Source organism: Rattus norvegicus, chromosome 1 (assembly GCF_021556685.1).
Source record: "Rattus norvegicus strain SHRSP/BbbUtx chromosome 1, alternate assembly SHRSP_T2T, whole genome shotgun sequence".
NCBI classification, from domain to species: domain Eukaryota; kingdom Metazoa; phylum Chordata; class Mammalia; order Rodentia; family Muridae; genus Rattus; species Rattus norvegicus.
Window position 1 is genome coordinate 216,700,510 of NC_141534.1, and position 18,783 is coordinate 216,719,292.

The 18,783-nt window shown below is 53.8% G+C and overlaps 1 protein-coding gene across 37 annotated transcripts in view; it reads left to right on the forward strand.

Moving 5' to 3' along the window:
- Nucleotides 1-17,525, forward strand: part of Nrxn2 (neurexin 2) — a 115,842-nt gene extending 98,317 nt beyond the window's left edge. For 24 of the 37 annotated variants that reach the window (NM_053846.2, XM_087575101.1, XM_087575590.1 and 21 more), the window contains 3 exons: nt 717-1,042; nt 3,002-3,080; nt 15,589-17,525. In NM_053846.2, coding sequence (NP_446298.2) covers nt 717-1,042; nt 3,002-3,080; nt 15,589-16,475 — 1,292 coding nt within the window. In that variant the 3' untranslated portion in view covers nt 16,476-17,525. The remainder of the gene's footprint in view (nt 1-716; nt 1,043-3,001; nt 3,081-15,588) is intronic. The other 13 variants (XM_087575911.1, XM_087576310.1, XM_087575966.1 and 10 more) reach the window with 1 other exon arrangement.
- Nucleotides 17,526-18,783: the final 1,258 nt, after the last annotated feature.

Sequence of the window (18,783 nt, forward strand, 5' to 3'; positions counted from 1 at the left end):
TTTCCATATCTGGGCTTGCACGACCATCTTGGGGGAAGGGCTCAGCTCACTGGGGCCTGCTTCCAGGGCAGTGGCTGGGCTTCAGTGGCTGGGCTTCAGCCAGGCAGGAGAAGCTAAGCAGCCTGGCCAGCCGTAGGGTGCTAATGGGTGGGGCCAGCCTGGAGCAGACCCATACAATCTGTCCTTCATCTTGCTGCCTCCTCTGCTCACACTCACAAACTCACCTTGGTCTGGCAGGCCCCCCTCTTGTCTCTGTCTCTGCCGCCACTGTCTACTGCTTCGGAGGACACCATGGCTTGAGGCTGGACATTGGGTGGGATGTTTGGGAGAATAGAGAGAGAAGATGGGGGTGGAATTGAAGGACAAAGAAGAGGGGTGATAAGCCCCCGAGTGGGATCAGTGGGGTGTGGGTGTAGATGGAGAGGCATCTGCATGGTGGGGTTAGGGGGTGACCAAGCTCCCTTTCCCAGCCCATGTGTGCCCTGGTGACCCTCTCCTGTGGGGGTCCCACAAGGCTGAGCTAGGGGCTCTGGTTAACAATGACTTTCCCTTGGTTGTCTGCCTCTTCCTCATTCCTTTCCCCATCCATGTGCTGGCTTCCTCCTGGCTTCCACACTCCCCCTCTCCCCCCTTCTCTCCACTCTCCATCCCTTCCTGGCCTCCCTGGATGCCTGCCTCTCCTCTGTCTGCCCCCTCACCCCATCCCCAACCCTCAGGACGCCAGCTGACCATCTTCAACAGCCAGGCTGCCATCAAGATAGGGGGCCGGGATCAGGGCCGCCCCTTCCAGGGCCAGGTGTCCGGCCTCTACTACAATGGGCTCAAGGTACTGGCGCTGGCCGCCGAGAGCGACCCCAATGTGCGGACCGAAGGCCACCTGCGCCTAGTAGGGGAAGGGCCGTCCGTGCTGCTCAGTGCAGAGACCACTGCCACCACTCTGCTGGCCGACATGGCCACCACCATCATGGAGACCACCACCACCATGGCCACCACCACTACTCGCCGGGGCCGCTCCCCCACAATGAGGGACAGCACCACCCAGGTGAGACCCTCCCCTCCTGGGTCTGGGAAGGTCCAAGGGTTGTTGGGGTTGGGGTGCTTGGTTCTGGAGACAACTGTTTCTCCCCTAGTGGTCTCAGTGACTGTTTAGGACAGGGAGGCCTTCACATAGTGATCAGGGGTATTGACTATATGAGGTGAGCACTGTTTCTAGGAGGTGTGGAGTTGTGGGCAGTTAACTGGAGAAGCTCTCCTACCCTAGCCAGGGGAAGGGAAGTCTTGATGAAGACTGTGGGAATATCGAGGAGAACAGCCAGAGCTTAGTGGGACGAGTGGAGTTGGAAAGTGGTATCTTGGGCAGAGATGCTACAGTGGAGTGGTGACATGCAATCTCCCAGGGCGGGAAGCCCCTCTCAGAGGCCGGTAGAGGCCAGGGGCAGCCTCTCCCTATGCTGGAGATGCTTTGGGTGAAACCTCAAGCTTTGGCTTCACAAAGCTTCTGCGTGTACTTTGAGCAAGCACTGAGGGCCACAGCCTGGCTGCCCTCAGCTTTGAGTGTGTGTGCAGAGCCCCCTGTGCTTTACCCCACATAAGATCCTCTGCCAGCTCAGGAGCTCCCTGGATCTGCTGGGAGCCTAGTGAAGGTCATACATGGGAGACAACGCTCGAGGGGCGGGCAGGCCTGGGTCCTGGGTGGTCTGAACTGAGTATGGGACTGCTCAGCAGCTGCGTTCCCTAGTGGTCACCAATGTCTGTGCTGAGTCCTGGTTGTGGAGAGCTTGTCCCAGCCTCAGTGACCTAGCTGCTTCAGCCCCACAGTGCTTCTGCCTGCCTCACCCTCCCCCCCCCCCCCCCCCCCCCCGCAGCCTGTAGGCTCAGTGGAATCTCAGGGTGTCCACAGGGACATATCTTTCCTTCACACCAGTCTGTCTTCAGCCTGTCTCAGGGCTGGGTTTGCTGTGTTCCAGGCTCTTTCCTGCCAGTCTGTCCTGCAGGGATCCTGGGGCTGGGCTGGCTGGAGAGAGACAAGATATCTATCTTCCTATCTATCCTCAAGGCCCAGAAACCTGAGGGTTCTGGATGCCCAGGGTTTCTTGTCTCACCTAGGCTGACTACTTGATCACACATGCCCTTCAAATTCCATCTAATTTTAGTAGAAGAGGGTAGGCAGACCAGCCGTGTGGTAAAGAGAGTGGACGGCCCCAGAGAGATCCTGGGTTGGGGGGGGGAGAGGGTCAAAGACATGGAAGGGAAGAGGACTTCATCCTTGGGCAAGGGCTGTTGGGTTGAAGTGGAACTTTGGGAGCTGCAGGTCAGGACCGTCTGACCCTGGCATCCTTGGCCTCCACACTGGCTCTCTCCTAATCTGTGGTCTCCCAGCTCCCTTACTCCTTGGACTTTGGGACTCCCTCCTTGGCTCTCTTTCCTGACCTCGCTGGACTTCCCCTCCCCCTCGAGCTCACTCATCTCAGGGATCCTCTTTCTTTGCAATCAGTAGAGAAAATGCTGACAAAGTCGACTCCTGTTGTCATGGCAACCATAGTCCTAATTATTGTGCGGAGCCTGGTTCTTTCTGTGGAAGGGGGTTGGGAAAGATTGAGAAGTGATGGGGTGGGGAAGCTGGAGATGGGAAACCCTCCAGACCCTGGCCCCTTCTCTGTGTCTGAGCCTCCTCAATACCCCTTGTCCCTACCTCAGGCACTCTGGACCTCTGGGAAACACCTTGCTGCCGAGGGTTGGCATCCCATCCCCTGGCTTCCTAGTGTAAGGGGCTCAATGCTTGTCTGATCTTTGGGAGCCACAGGGCTGGCTCTGTTTGTTATCCTTTAGCAAGGGAAACTGAGAGGCCAAGTCACCCAACAAATGGTGTGAAGGTTGGTCTTGGCCTTGGCCCTGTCTTCTGTGCTGCTGTTCTGTACCTTGGGAAGCAGCTGTGCGATCTGTTCACCCACTGGAACCCTCTCTTGCCCCACTCCTCCTCTTACCATCCCTCCTCCCTCAGAACACAGATGACCTTCTGGTGGCCTCGGCTGAGTGTCCAAGTGATGATGAGGACCTGGAGGAGTGTGAGCCTAGTACTGGTGAGTGCCTTTCCCCCCTCCCCTGCCCCGGGCCCCTTCAAGACGCTGCTGGGGAGGGGGGCGACTCTCTGCCACCTGGCCCCAGCCCAGGGCGCCCTGCAGGCTTTACTCTCTCCTAAAGTCCCTTTGTAACTTAGAAGACCCCAGGTCCCTCACATGCCCTCTGACAAGGCGTCTTTTGGTGTCCCATCCTTGGAGATAGTGAAGTCTTTAGCCTGGGCTCCTAGGGGAGGAGAGCCAAGATTTTCTGGGAGAAAAGAGGGAGATGTGGCTATAGAAACATGAGGAACTGCAACTCCCATGAGTCCTGAAATGGGAGGTGGGGAACTACAATTCCCATCAGGCCTCAGTCCAGAACTACAACTCCTATCAGCCCTGAAGCCTGGTGCTCTCTTGGGTCATTCATAGAGGTCTCTGTTGGTATTCCCTACCCAGCCTCAGGAACTTATCTGATGTTCTTGATGGGGTCCGAAAGATGTTGGGTCAAGCAGGGCAGTTGCTACATGGGACCTCTATATCTGGGAGTGCATTAGGTGGAGGTGTCCCTTAGACCAGACATGCTAGGGGAGAGCCTAGCTTGAGAGCCGCTGCAGAAGCTATGGGAAAGGGCCTCCTGAGTGGTGGCAACACAGGGACTGTGCTTAATGTTGCCAGCTGGAGCCAAGGCTACAGCTACAGAGAGCAACTGGGCAGGTTGGGGGTGAGCTTTGCATGCTGGCTGAGAGCATGGGGGTGGGGTGGCCTAGTGGTTGCCGGGCTGCTCATCTGAGCAGGTTGGCAGTGGCTGACAGGAACAGCAGGAGGTGGTCACTGGGGGTTGACAGCAGTACTGGTAAAAGGACTGGATGTGGCTGGGAGAGCTCTCAGTAGGGGAGCACAGGCCTTGGCTGCAGCCTGGATGAAATAGGAGCAGAGGGGCCACCTGCATCTCTTGCTTGGCTTCCCAGGGGCTTCTTTCTATCACCATGCCATGGTGGCACCTGAGCTGTGGGTTTCAGCGAGGCTGGGGCAAGTGCATGCAGGAATGGAGAAGGGCTATGAGTCTGACCTGAGGTCAGGGCTCTAGAGGGCCTACTAGCTCCATAGGAAACATTAAAGCTGAGAGCGGGCTACCCCAGATAGAGTGTGGGTAGATAGGTAGAATCATAGAGGAGCATTGGGGTTCTGGCCACAGAGCAGCAGTGGAAACCCCCATAACTAGAGGCTGATGGCCTCCGCCTCCATTCCTCTCCTCCCCAGTAGTCGAGAGCTGAGTGGGGTTGTTCTGTGGTCCTGGGCATGAGCATTCATGGGAGGCGCCAGCTGCTAGGCAGGAAAGATCTCAGTGTCCACAGCTCAGGGCTTGTGCCTCTGAAAACACATGCTCTCCTCTGCAGGAGGCCCCTGTGCTGGGAGCCACCCCTCCATCTCTTCACCCTGCAGCCCAACTATTACCTTGGGAGACTTTGGGGATGTGGCAGAGTCGACCCACAACCCCCTCAGCACTGCCTAATCCATCAAAGCTATAGGCAGTGTGCAGGAATACCTACAGCCTGACATCCTCCAGCAAGCTTTGCTCCAAGTGGCTGTGAGGAATGACCTGTGAGGGCTCTGGGATCGGACCATGCAATGGGGAAGTGTGCAGCTTCAGTTCTCATTCTGGGACACAGACTCCATGCTGATAGGTTACTGCTCTCCCTCAACTCTGCAGAACCAGAGCACAGAACACAGATATATGACACACACACACACACACACACACACACACACACACACACACATACAGACAGACACACACACACACACATAGACAGAGAGAGATACACACACACATACACACACACAAAAACACACACATACAGACAGACACAGACACACATAGACAGAGAAAGAGAGAGATACACACACACATACACACACACAAACACACACACATACAGACAGACACAGACACACACACACACATAGACAGAGAAAGAGAGATACACACACACACACACACACACACACACACACACACACACACACACACAGGCTATCCTAGGGCCATACTGGGAGAGTTGAGGGTCCCAGCCAAGAGTCTACCTAAAAGCATGGGCATGTCCTACAGTGTGCTCTCTGGTATCTTGAGCCATTTCAGGCTTTGTTAGAATAGGAGGGTAAGGTAGACCTGAAGTGGATGGGTCATCCGCCAAGTCAGAGCTCCCAGAGATCACTGAGAACTGTGAAATTCTCTGGTAAAAAAGAGCCATCATGCGAGGGGAAGACAGTGGAGGTAGAGGTGGAGGCTAGGGTCTGGCCCAGCTTTGAACATAAGCCCCAGAGGTAGGGCAGAGTGGACCTTGGGGTGCCCAGGGCTCACCTACATCATTCAAGCAATGGTCCCAAAATGCTCACTGTCCTCATCTCCCCATGGGAAGTCAGGCTGGCCTGCAACATGTTCTCTGCACCTCTTACCCTGGCCTCTGCAACTAGAGTCCATTTTGAGGCCCCAGGATAGGAAACCTTTTCTCACAGAGCATCAGGCTCCTGGTGAAGGAGGAGGCAGCCTGGCTAGTGACAGGCAGGCTGCTCAGAGCCTGAGCCTAGCTGGTCTGCCCTCCACAATTCCGGATCTTCGACCTGGGTAGGAGTGTGGTCCGGGAATCTTCCCTGTTCACCTCCCCACCCCTTCCACAGACTCCAGGCCCGTCCTCCTCCTTGTTTAGTGAGCCTTTCATCAGCACATTATTTTCCTGGAGGCTGGAGGTCCAGTCACACAGAATATTATTAGAATTCTTCCTAGTGGGAGTGCCTTTAAGGGACAAACACCTACATTTGGTAATGTGACACCACCCCTGCTAGCCCAGCTGTCCTGGCCCACACATTGTATTTCCAGCCCAGCCCTCGTAGGACTGTGGACTTTGCACCCCTGAGATGCATAGGAAGAACACAAAGTGTATATCCACAAGATGTATATCCACAGAGGCTCATGTCCATATGCACACACATGCTCCAACCAGGGTCACACTCGTATACCTATACATACAGATTTACATACTGCCTGGAAGCTCACATTCATTCATTCATTCATTCATTCATTCTCTCTCTCTCTCTCTCTCTCTTACACACACACACACACACACACACACACACACACACACACACACAAACCTAGAAGACTGCATGCAATTTACACTCAGATCACCAGAGGCAAACAGATCCTTAGACCCAAAGAGTCACATGTGTGGCCAGATATCCTGAAATCAATATTTCCTAGGAAATCCAGAGAAACACAGGGGATACAGTGGACACAGTCCCATGAAGCATGGTGTGGACCAGAGTCACTGAGTGTCTCATGTGCCTGCTTAGAGTTTCCAGAACACCTGGAGATGCCCAGACTCACAGCTGCTTGCCTGCCCAGCCCTCAGAGAGTCACCTGTACACATGCTCGGCTGCACGAAGGCTCCCACATCCAGTGCTGTGAGCCTTGAACCCACTCAGGGCCCTAATATGCTCAGGGCTACGTGGAAGTGCATGCTTAAACCCGCAGGAGAAACTCCCACACGCTCGCATCTGTTGATGTATACAGACATGCTCGGAGCCAAAAAGCCTCCTCATGCATCGTGTACTCTGGGCACGCACTGTGCATTTAGATCTTTGTGTGTATGCTCACTTGTGCTCAAGACTCACAGAGACATATGCCTTGTGACATGTCCTTGGACTCAGGGTTACACATCCGTGCTCAGTTCACAAAGGTGCACATCTGTGGACCGAGCCCCCTATGTAACACTTGCTCACATACGTGTATAGACCACAGTCCCACATATACACTCAGGTTGCCAGATGGCCACATGTTTCCTAACAGCAGACACAACATTTGTGTTCAGGCATGTATACAATTCGCTCACACTCAGGGAAGCATGCACACATCCACATCCACAGACATGCTTCTCGTGTCTGTGTGCACAGGGCTTATACTTCTGTCCATGGGTACTCAGCAAGACATACATGCCCATCTGTGGAGGGGTGTACTCATGGACCCACATGTTTGCCCACAGAAGGGGCCTCTACACACTGAGGTGTAGGTATGTACTAAGACTGAAGGAGCATGAGTACATGCTCTCAAAATGGAGTATAAGTGCTCGGATCCCAGAAGGCTGTGCTTATGTACACATCGGTTCAACCTCATGGACCTGCACCCCTCTACACTGTCCTCCTGAGATGCACACTCATCCATGTACACACACACACACACACATATACTTATCCTCAGACCTTGTGAAGCACGTGTACACAGACACACTCAGTTTCACAGGTGCATAGTCCACAGAGACACACATGTTGATCCGTGTCCACATTCATTCAGACCCCCAAAGAGGGGATGCACATGAACACAAATACACACACATACACACACACACACACACACACACACACACACAGGCCTAAAACAGCCCACACAGATGCTCACACACACAGGTGTAACTGTGTGCTCAGTGGCACCCATGCAGTGGCACATGAAAGGGCTCACGCTTATCTTAGATTTGTAGGTCATGTGTGTACTCAGACCCGGTTCAGAACAGTATCTGCCTTGTGTTCACTCTCAGAGGTCTGTACACAGTTATTAAACCACAAGGGCATACGACATGCTCAGGGCCAACCAGTTTTTTTTTTTCTTTTTTTTTTTTCGGAGCTGGGGACCGAACCCAGGGCCTTGCACTTCCTAGGCAAACGCTCTACCACTGGCGCTCTACCCCCGCCAACCAGTTTTGTAGAGACATATACACATGTCCTTAGGGTTGTATGCCTAGGAGCGTGCAAACACAAGCCTTCCTGTGCGTACAGGTTCCTATGGGCCCAGGCGAGCACCAGCAGCTTGCATTTACCCTACACGCACCCCTCCTCAGTGTCACCCGCCCATCAATGAGACCCTCAGAGGCATATGCAGGCTTCATTCCACTGGCACACGCATTTGATCAGATGCACAGAAACATGTGCTCGGATTCCGGAGCCTCCAGAGCGACTCCAGTGGCTAAAATGACACTCTGCTTCTGTGGTTTAACGGAGACCTGACACACAGTGCTTCTGATTGGTGGGAGCCTCGTAGTAATGACTCAGAGCCCGGTCTGCTTCCATCGGCTATGTCGTCTTTATCTCATGACTCCTCAAGGTGCGAGAATGAGCAAGGGGTCAGGAGTGGGAGGCTCCTCAGACTCGGCCCAGACAGGCTCTTCTAGCCCACATTGCACTCCAAACTTAGAGCTCAAGTTTGGGACCACAGGGAGCTTCTGAGATGGCTGTGAACCACCATCTTACCACGCTCCTAGGCACAGCCGCAGGCAGGTTTGGGAGCCAGCTAGAGAATGTTTTGCTTGGGTCTAGGATGTCCAGTCACCAGAGGTCTATTTAATTTTACCTCCTGTCCCAGAATGTCCCTTGCTGCCACTCCAAGGCTGGCAAACATCTCATCTCAGGAGGGTGTTTGTTTATTTCAAAGTAGTAGATGTCGGCTTACTCTGATCCAGCCAGACTTGCTGCTTCTGGTCTGCAGACTGTAAACTGAAAGGTAATTTATCTCACTGCTTCCAACACACCCTAGAGCAGAATGGTTCTGGGGAAGTAGCCCCTACAACAAAGGCTTGTCACAAAAGAAAGAGGTTGGGTACAGTGGTGAGCACTATACTTCTAGCACTCGAGGCGACAGGATTACAAGTTTGAGATCAACCTGGAGTCTATAGCAAGCCCTGTCTACTCCCCTCCTCCACGCACAAAAGAGCTGAGGGTAGGGAAAGTTGGACAACACATACAACATGCATGCCTGAGCATGGGGGAGGAAAGCCAGCAAGCAGGCAGGCTTTGCTCCTACAGTGGTAAGAACGGTGTCTCCAGTAACTCCTGCTTCTGTCTCTGGGAAGGCTTTAGGCTGCTGCTCTGGTGGGCAGAGTCTCCCATCTTCGTCCTCCATGGCCCTTTCAGAAGTGCGTTCTTGGGTGTGTGTAAGCGCGGACATCCCACACCAGCTTGCACATCTCTGGTGCTGTCCAGGCTTAGTCACAGCAGCCATACCGCAGCCCCCTCCTAAGCCCCGGACTCCATTCCCATGGCTTCTCTTGTTTCTTTGCCTATCCTCTTCACAGAGATATGGCTGTCTTGAGGACCTTTTAAATGGTAGGTGGGGAGACCACTCCTAAAACTGACCTTACTCAGTTGAGAAGGTCTCTGTCATTGACCCTTGTGCCCTTTCAGTCTTTACCCATGTGGAGACTGAGAGCAATGGCTCTTCTGACCCCTGCAGGAGTCACACCTTTCCTCCTCACCTCCCCGCCTGCAAGACAGCCAACCCTCGTTTAAGTTTATGTTGTAACAAGTTGCTAAAAGCAGAAAGTAAGAGTTGGCAGTCCTGGGCCCTGTCCCCACACTTTCCCTCAGCACCTCCCCCCGCAGGTTGGCACAGGCAATGTTTGCACCAAATGTTGTACCGCAGTGGCATGTGGATTTTCGTCTTTTCTACTTCCTATCCTTCCCCCGATTGTCAACTCGAACGCTGTGACATTTCGTTATCACAACATCATGACATTTTTAGGGGCCAAAGCTTGTATGAGACAACATTCATCTCTGTAACAGATAAGCCCTGAATCTCAGTGGTTATAGCAAGAGAACGTTCTCACTCAGATGGACACGTCCTGGGCTCTGCCCAGAGGGCACGTTAGTAATCCACCCTCCTTCCATCTGTGGCACCTCCAGTTTTTCTTTTTTTTCCCGGAGCTGAGGACCGAACCCAGGGCCTTGCGCTTGCTAGGCAAGCGCCCTACCACTGAGCTAAATCCCCAACCCCGGCACCTCCACTTTTAACACAGCATGTCCAAGGTCACCGTTGTAGGGAGCACTGGAGGCTGTTAGGGACAAAGAACTGGACAGGGCTAACACCAAACAACTGAGCCATACTCAACTGCTAGGGTTGCTGAGAGATGAAGTCTAGATGTCAAGGTTTGGAGGGAATGTGTTTATTTTATGGGGTAATACACGGTTTGTGCTCAGAGCCAAGGTATTTTGCTTGTGTATTCTGAAGAACACGTTCACACAGCATGGACACAAAGTACATACCTCAGACTCATGGGCAGCAGACAGGAGAGTCCCATTCACATGCACGCATCTGTTCACACTCACTGACACACACGCAGGCATTTCAGATCCACGAAGGCTACTGTGCTTCGGAATTTATGCTCACGGATAGAGAAACACACACCTTCATGGGGATCTGCATCTGAGTGTGCGTGCTCCTAAACATGTGTCCACATCCTCCTACCGAGTAACTCACTGTCTCTGACCATGAAACCGCTCTGGCCTCCGCCCTTGCTAAGCTGGCATTACAGGTACGGAGGGCTACCATCCTTCAGGCTACAGCCCACAGTGGCATACTTCTCTGCTCCAGCAGGTGAGTAGGGATGGAATCTAGCCAGCGTTCCGTTTGCTTAGCAGTGTGTCCTGGGCCCTGCGTTGGGCTGCTTTCACCAATGCTGTGGGCATGTGGCTTGGCATGTCATGACCTACAGGGCTTTTCAGATATAAGAGCTGCCTGTCCTCCTAATCTACTGAAATGCTTACATTCTCGCCTCTCACAGCTTGGGTGGATGGGCTCGATGCCAGCAGATGGCTTAGCCTGAGTCACTCAGATTCTCAATTTCAGACTCTGCTGTGGGGTAGACGTTTCTGACTGGATAGAAGTTAGGGTTCATAGGTAGATTTTTTTTTTTTTAGACAGGGTTAGACACTGTAATCCAAGCTGACGTCAAACTCACGGATTCGTGGTGATACTCCTGCCTCAGCTTCCTGAGCAATGTAATGGACAGGTACGAGCCACTGCACAGAGCTTCGTGGATCCGTTTCTAACCAAGGCTCCTGTGCCTTGACGGTTGAAAGGGCCCAGCTTACTTTGTGTGAGTGCCCTGGGGAGGAAAGAGTTGAGATGGAAGAACTGCTTGGGACCGGCTGGTGGTGTCCAGTCAGAACGGAACTCTAGCAAGTGGACCCAATGTACAGTGAAGTGTCCCATTTCCTTAGGATAAGAAGAGACGGGCGGTGGCTCTCATAAGTATGCACCTGTGTTTTGCAACTCCTGCAGCTACCAGATGCGAGAGAGGGGCTAAGGGCTGCCTGGGGTTCTTTAGTCATAGTCTGATGGCTTCAGGGGTCACAGTCTCCTGTTTGTCTCCCAGTGATGCAGAGCTGATCACAGGACCCCCAACATCATGAGTCACCTTGAGTGTTCCCTCTGCTCAAAAGCCTACTGGGAGGGCCAGCAGTGGGACCATTCCAGCCAGAAGCCTCTGGGCATCCTCCCTTGCTCAGGCCCTGCTGACTCCTTCCCAGTAGAGTTTTCTAGATCTTTCCTGGACCAGTGCCCCAGGGAAACTCATACATTGATGACTCCAGGGCCCCGTAGACCAGGCCAGGGCAGTGCAGGGGAGTCATGTGACATTCTCCATGGTTTATCACTCTGAAAGGGGTTTGTGTGGAGGTATCGGGCACACAGAGGAGGTAGTATCAGGGAGAGAGAGAGAGAGACAGAGACAGAGACAGAGACAGAGACAGAGACAGAGAGAGATGCTGCTCTTTGCAAAGAGCACATTGGCAGAATCATGGGAGATATGGCCGCAAACCACCGATAGAGAAAAGCTGGGAGAGCCTCCAAGGGGAAGAGGACTGAAGAGATAAGGCTGCGATCTGAAAAGGGAGCTAGGGTGGGCTGTGGGGCCTGGATGAGGGTGATCCAGAACGCCCGTGTGTCCCGAGGACTAGTGCATTGGGGCAAATGGTTGTGGGAGCTACACAGGCGGGACAGGATATGTGTGGTCCAGGCCTGAATCCGCCATCTGCCCTCACCCAGCTGGAGGCAACAGGTTGGTAAAGAGCCAAGATCTGTGCCCTGGTCGTTCTGAGGAGCTGCACTAACAATATTTCACTGTGTCCCTAGTGATGGCCGGCTGGTAGAAGATCACAAGTCGGGTCAGGGAAAGCCTTGATGCTGGAGTTTCTGAGGGCGCTGGGAACTCAGTCTAAGATGCAAAGACGGCAGGGCTTCTAGAGGGTGGAAGGCAGGCCTGAGAACACGGTGGAAAGACTGCCAGGCGTAGCTCTCAGCAGTGCCTGTTGCCCAGAAAGGTGGGGCAAAGCTGTGCAAACTCAGCCTGTAAAAGGTGCTCTATGCTTCCCCACGGACCTGGCCCACCTTAGAGGGAATGCTAGGGGACTTGCTGTTCATTTCCCCCTGTAGAGCTCTTTGCCAGGCCTGCTGCTGGCTGCTAGTTAGAAGGACAGATGGCACTCAGGCCTGTGGGCCTTCCCTGGCAGTTAGTCAGACTTGAGCCTCCAAGAGTAGGAAGACAGTGTCAGAGGCACCGGGGGTAGAGGGCACCTTCTGGGCTCAGCCTGGGAAATGAGGTAGTGGCTGGATTCTGAGCATTGGGAGCTATCCATAGGGAGCCTGTTCTGAATAGAGGGTGAAGGTCGTGAGACAAGAGGTAGCATGGATGGGCAGGAATGACCTAGATGAGCTCAGAACTCACGCAGGGAGGAGGTCCTGCTATGATTAGGCCCATGCTGTTACTACTTGAAGAGCCACGAGCCTTCCTGTAAGCAGTTTGTCCCTGTTCAGGGATGAGGACATTGGGAATGGGAGGAACGTGGGAATGGAAGAATGCACCATGTTACCACATACACTAGAGAGCCCATCAGGTCAGGCTTTGGTCAGGCTGATGACAACACTTTGGGAAAGGACATGTTCCTAGCATGGGTCTCCAGTGATGGACAGCTGAATGAAAAAATCATTAGCTGGGTTAGGGCAAGTTTTGACCCTGGAGTACCCACTAGTGGCTTAGTCTATGAAGGTGAAAGGCAGAGTGGGTAGAGGGTAGGAGCCAGGCCAGGCCAGTGGTTGGGAATGAAGCCTTGCTAGGCCTAACTGGGTCTGAAGCTCACTTCCTTAGTTTATTTATTTTGGTTATCGAAACAGAGTCTCACATACCATAGACTGACCAGAACTTGCTATGTAATTGAAGATGACCTTGACCTGATCTTCCTGCCTCCGCCTCCTGAGTGCTGGAATCACAAGCACGTGCCACCATGTATGACAAGATTCTAGTTTTATAGAGGAGGACTGGGGCCCGATGGGGGCAGGGCATGTCTGTAGTCACATAGGAATTCAGTTGATACAATATAGCCTCCAGGTTGGAGTCGCGGGTGAGCAGCCTTGCCAGTCTCCTAGAGGCATGAGGGCGATGGTCCATACTTTCCCGACCCTTTTGCTGCCGTCTGGAAGTCACAGAAGGAACTGGCCAATTCATTCATTCACCTCACTGGGAAGTTGAGGGATGGGATCTATTAGTGGTAGAGCCAGAGTGCTTTGCCTGGCGTCCGTGAAGTCCTCCTGGCTTCCATTAGCAGAACTGCACAATACTGGCTGCACAAAACATTCTCCACTCTTGGGTCAAGATTTCATATGACCAGGTCTGGGGAGGGTTAGAAACTCATGGGCTCTAAACTTTGTGGTGTAAGGGAACTCGATGGGAAGGAAGTATGCTTGAGAGCCTTGGTAAGGTTTCTCCTTTAGTGGCAAGGCCTTGCTATGGCCTCCATGAGACTAATGGAGCTGCGGGTGGAAAATTTCAACAGAGGTGTTTAAGGAGTTAAGCCAACCAGAAGGCTAGGGTAGGTAGAGCAGAGAAGGCTCTGAATGTGAGACTCAGCCTGGCTGCCGGATCTGCTAATGAAAGCCCTGGCATGATTACAAGAGAGAGGTAGAAGACTGGGTGCAGACACCAAGTGAAGTAGTCAGGTAGGGGTTGGGCATAGGCTGGGCTGGAGGTAGAGCCAGAGAGGAAATCTTCAACCTCATTACCGAAAGGACCAGAGGCAACCTCCAAAGCCAGAGTTTGAGCCCTCCTTACAGCATAAAGTTTGCTATTCAGCTCCTGTCTACCAGAGGTCAGAGGCTCACTGACTTTTTTTAGAGAAGAGACCCAGGAGGCTGATGGGAGTTGTAGCTGTTGACCCAGAGACAGATGGGAGTTGTAGTTCATACCCCCTTAAAAGGGCTAACGGGACCTATAGTTGCCGCCCGTAGGGAGCTCATGGGAATTGCAGTTTCTGCCTGGGGTACTCAAGTTATCAGACTTAAAGACAAAACAATACCCACTCCTTACCACAGGCCTTCCCAATTAGTTATCCTGGGCCCTAGTTTAGCTAGCGTGTCCCCACCCGCCCCCCATCCCCCGATGGCTGTGTATGTATTTTCTTTTCTTTTTTTGCTTTCTCCTTCTTTCCGTTGTTTTATTATTGTTTTAACAATAATAAGAGGGCCAGAGGCAGTCATAACCTGGCCAGGTTCTGGCGGTCCATGGGGGTACGGGGAGGGGGTTGGGGGGAAGTCAGTGGGGGTCAGAGGTGGAGGGTGAAGAAAGTGGAGAGTTAGGATTAGCTCAGTAATCACATGACCTCTGCCCTCACTCACTCTCTGTCCTTCCGCACTCATTCCCAATCTTCCCCACCTCCATGCATCTTCTGAGCTTTTCACTACCTCCCAGAATCCTAAGGGACAAACCCCAGCTCCTGTGTGTCTGGCCTTCCCTGCCCACTGTTCCACACAAGCATTCCCGTTTAAAGTTTCCTCTGAAGGCCCTGCCGAAATTGGCTCTGAGGTCCTTTCCATGGCCAGCCCCCTCCTCAACAGTTCACACACACATAGGCATGCCATCGTCTCTCCTTTCTGTGGCCTCCATTGACCCTTCCTGTTCCCACGATGTCACAGAATGGTGCCACTTCCCCAGATCCAACCCGCAAGCACTGTGCAAATTTCAGCCTCGTGTTCAATGAGGGGGAAGAGGGCTAGAGAGAGGGAGGAGAGTGAGCTTTCTGGAGGAAGCAGGCTGTCCAGGGAGTGATTCAGGGAGGGAGATGCCAAACAGATAGACAGAAAACGTTGTTCGGAAAAGTTGTTTTTTCTTATTTTTTTCGGGAGAACCCGCTTACACAGCTCTGTTTGTAATTTTTTTCTTCATGCTAAAATCACACGGCCTATTTGTTGATGTAAGTTGCCTGAATTCCGTGGTATGCTATCTTCTTTTTTAAAAAAAGCAAAAAAAAAAAAAAAGCAAAAAGAAATATATATAAAACACCCTAAAAGATACTGTCGTTAGGTTTGTTTAAATGCTGCTGTTGTATGTTTTTAAAGCCTTAAACCAGTAGAAAAAAAATTCCGTTTCTTTTCAATTTCCTTTCCTTTCTGTTCCGTTTGGTTTCTTAAGATGAAACGAAAAGACCAAAACCCAGAGTCACAGAGCCCGCGCGTGGGGTGCCCAGGGCATCCGAGCCGCAGCCCGCTTAAAGCGCAGGCGCTGGCCGGCTGGCGGGCGGGCCCGGCCCGCGTAGTCTCCGCCAAAGCCAATTGTACCGATTTGGGTGTGAGGCTGTTGTTTCTCTCTCTGTGCCGGCCGCCCGCGCCCCGGCCCTCGCTGACGCCCTCTCTTCTCTCTTCTCTTTCTTTTTCTAGGAGGAGAGTTAATATTGCCCATTATCACGGAGGACTCCTTAGACCCCCCTCCCGTGGCCACCCGGTCCCCCTTCGTGCCCCCGCCCCCCACCTTCTACCCCTTTCTCACGGGCGTGGGTGCCACCCAAGACACCCTGCCTCCGCCCGCCGCGCGCCGCCCGTCCTCCGGGGGCCCGTGTCAGGCCGAGCGCGACGACAGCGACTGCGAGGAGCCCGTGGAAGCCTCGGGCTTCGCCTCCGGGGAGGTCTTTGACTCCAGCCTCCCCCCCACGGACGACGAGGACTTTTACACCACCTTCCCCTTGGTCACGGACCGCACCACCCTCCTGTCACCCCGCAAGCCCGCGCCCCGACCTAACCTCAGGACAGATGGGGCCACGGGCGCCCCCGGGGTGCTACTTGCGCCCTCCGCCCCAGCCCCCAACCTGCCCGCGGGCAAAATGAACCACCGAGACCCACTGCAGCCGCTGCTGGAGAACCCACCCCTGGGGCCTGGGGTCCCCACGGCCTTCGAGCCGCGGCGGCCGCCTCCCCTGCGCCCCGGCGTGACCTCAGTCCCCGGTTTCCCCCGTCTGCCCACAGCCAACCCCACGGGTCCGGGGGAGCGCGGCCCGCCGGGCGCGGTGGAAGTGATCCGCGAATCCAGCAGCACCACGGGCATGGTGGTGGGCATCGTGGCGGCGGCGGCGCTCTGCATCCTTATCCTTCTCTACGCCATGTACAAGTACCGCAACCGCGACGAGGGCTCCTACCAAGTGGACCAGAGCCGGAATTACATCAGTAACTCGGCCCAGAGCAATGGGGCAGTGGTGAAGGAGAAGGCCCCCGCTGCCCCCAAGACGCCCAGCAAGGCCAAGAAGAACAAAGACAAAGAGTATTACGTCTGAGCACCCAGTCCAGGCACCGCGCCCCACTGCCAGCTGCTCCTCCCGGGAAGGCCCGGGAGGAGGGTGCGGCCCTCTCCCTGCAGGGGGATCTGGGGACCCTCTCCCCGGCTGCCTCAGGCTTCTCCCACGAAGAGGAAACGCAAAAAGAAAAGGAATATAACTACTACGTGCTCATCCCCTTCCCTCCCACTGCCCTCGGCGCCGCACTGTCAGCTCTGGGGCTGGCTGTCCTCCGCTCTGCGCCTGTCAGGCAGGGCACGTGCTCACAGCCCTGGGTTGATTTATTTTTTTAAGGGGCGTAGTTTTATTTTGGTGGGGCTGGGCGGGAAGGAAGGCTGGGGTTTTGTAAAGTGTCCACTGCGCCGTTCGTTTATTTCCCTCGATTTTCTTCTTCCTCCCAGCTCCTCCCGCCTTCCTTCTTCGCAGCCCTCCTGTCCTGGTTCAGGCTTGCTGTGTCTTTTGTCCCTACCCTCCTCCACCCCATCCCCCCTTTCTTTCCTTTTCTTTTCTCTTCTTTTCCTTTCTTTCTTTTTTAAATTCTGTTTTCTCTGCTTCCCTTCCTTTGGGTTTCCAGAGTCGCTGGGAGAAGAAGGGTGGGCTTGGGTGGCTGGGGCCGGGCAGTGGGGCTCATTCCCCTGGTGCCGCAAGTCCCCTCGTGAGGAGAAACTCCTGCCTGGGTCTGCCCAAGGATTGGGCTTGGACCTGGCCAAGGCCTGTTGTGTGTGTCGCTGCCGGGCAACGTGCATTGCTGGGAAGCCGCTGGAGGAGCGGGGTGGGGGGCGGGGGGAGGGGGAAAGGCAAATGCAGATATATATTAAAAACAAATAACCGAGGTACCAGAGCTGCGTCTGTGGCACCAGCTCGCTGCAGGCGCAGAGGATGGTGGGAGTGAGGCTGTGTCTGCGGATGGCTGGGGTCACTTCTCCGCCCATGGGCTCCCTGCTCCCCCAGTTTTTTTTCTCTTTGTTAACAAATGTGTCTGAGTCTTGGAAAACACCCCAAACCCGGAAATGTGTGGGAAAAAGAAAACAAAAACTTTCCAAATTCCAACAGTCCTGTGTAGTTTGTTCCGGGTGGATGCTCTTTAGGGCAGGGCCCTGACCTGTGTTCAGGGTCTCAGTGGATGCACCTGACAGTTGCTAAGTTTCCTCTAAATACCTAGTGTGTGAAGATGTGTGTTCCCTTAGAGGACGCCTCACAGGAGTCAGTTCTCGGGCTACCACTACGTGAGTCCTGAGAACGAGATTCAAGTTTCAGTCTTGATGATGAGTAGCTTTGCCCACTGAATCATTACTGGGCCGTTTCCCTGAACCAGCCTCCCAGACTTTTGAGTTGAATACAACACTGGGCTCTTGGACAACTGTTGTATGTCTCACTTGCAAATGTCTACTGGGTGTGTCTGAGGTGGGAGGGAGATTGGCATCTGGCTGGGGTTCCATGACCTTAACTTCTCAATGGCATCATGTTGCCCCCTTTTCTGAGGCTGTGCACCGGTCACTCAGGTCACACCAGGTAGCTGACATCTTGTCCAGTATTTGGAGGGAAGTAATCTCTCTTGGTGGCCAGAGCGGCTGGCAGTGGCTAGTTCAGGGTCTCAAGTGCAGCAGTGGCCGAGCCCCTCTGAGGACTTCTTTCTCTGTCCTGTGACTTTGCCTCCACCTCTTGGTTCTGCTTCCTAGCTCTGTAGCATGCCGCCACCCTGGAGTGCTGTCTCCAGGAGTGGCTCTCTGTGAGAGTGGGCTCTCCTTGGCCTTCTGAACCTACCGGCTTCCAGCCCCACTTGCTATCCCCGAAGCTTTGGTCTGAGAGCCTGGGAGATCACAGGCTTTGTCATAGGGCAGCGCTGCCAGGGTGTCCTGTCCCTAGCTGGTCACAGCCTCACTCCTGGAGGCCTTGTGTTACTGTTCTCGTCTCAAAGCCCAGGATCAGCTCCCTGTTCCCACTTGCTTTGTTGGTCATGGACTCCATGTCCCTCTCTGCACCAGAAACCCAAGACTTGTCACCCAAAAGCTTTGTTTTCTGAAGAAAGGGTTCTGGATGTGCCTACTGACTCAGTTTACCTTTCTGAAAGGTTCTCTTGGCTCCTCCACTGTGGGGATATCTCAGCAGCTCTGAGTCAGAAACCTCCAAAGTAGCCATAAAAAGAGGGCGTGTCTAAATGGGCGGGGGCAACAACAGCCTAGAGCTTTGTCAGGTGACTCTAGACAGGGATGCTGTCACAACCCAGAGTGACAGAACCCTTTGTCCTGAAAATTCTCAGCCACCTGGATAAGCCAGGGGTGGCCATTCTGAATACAGATGGAGGAAC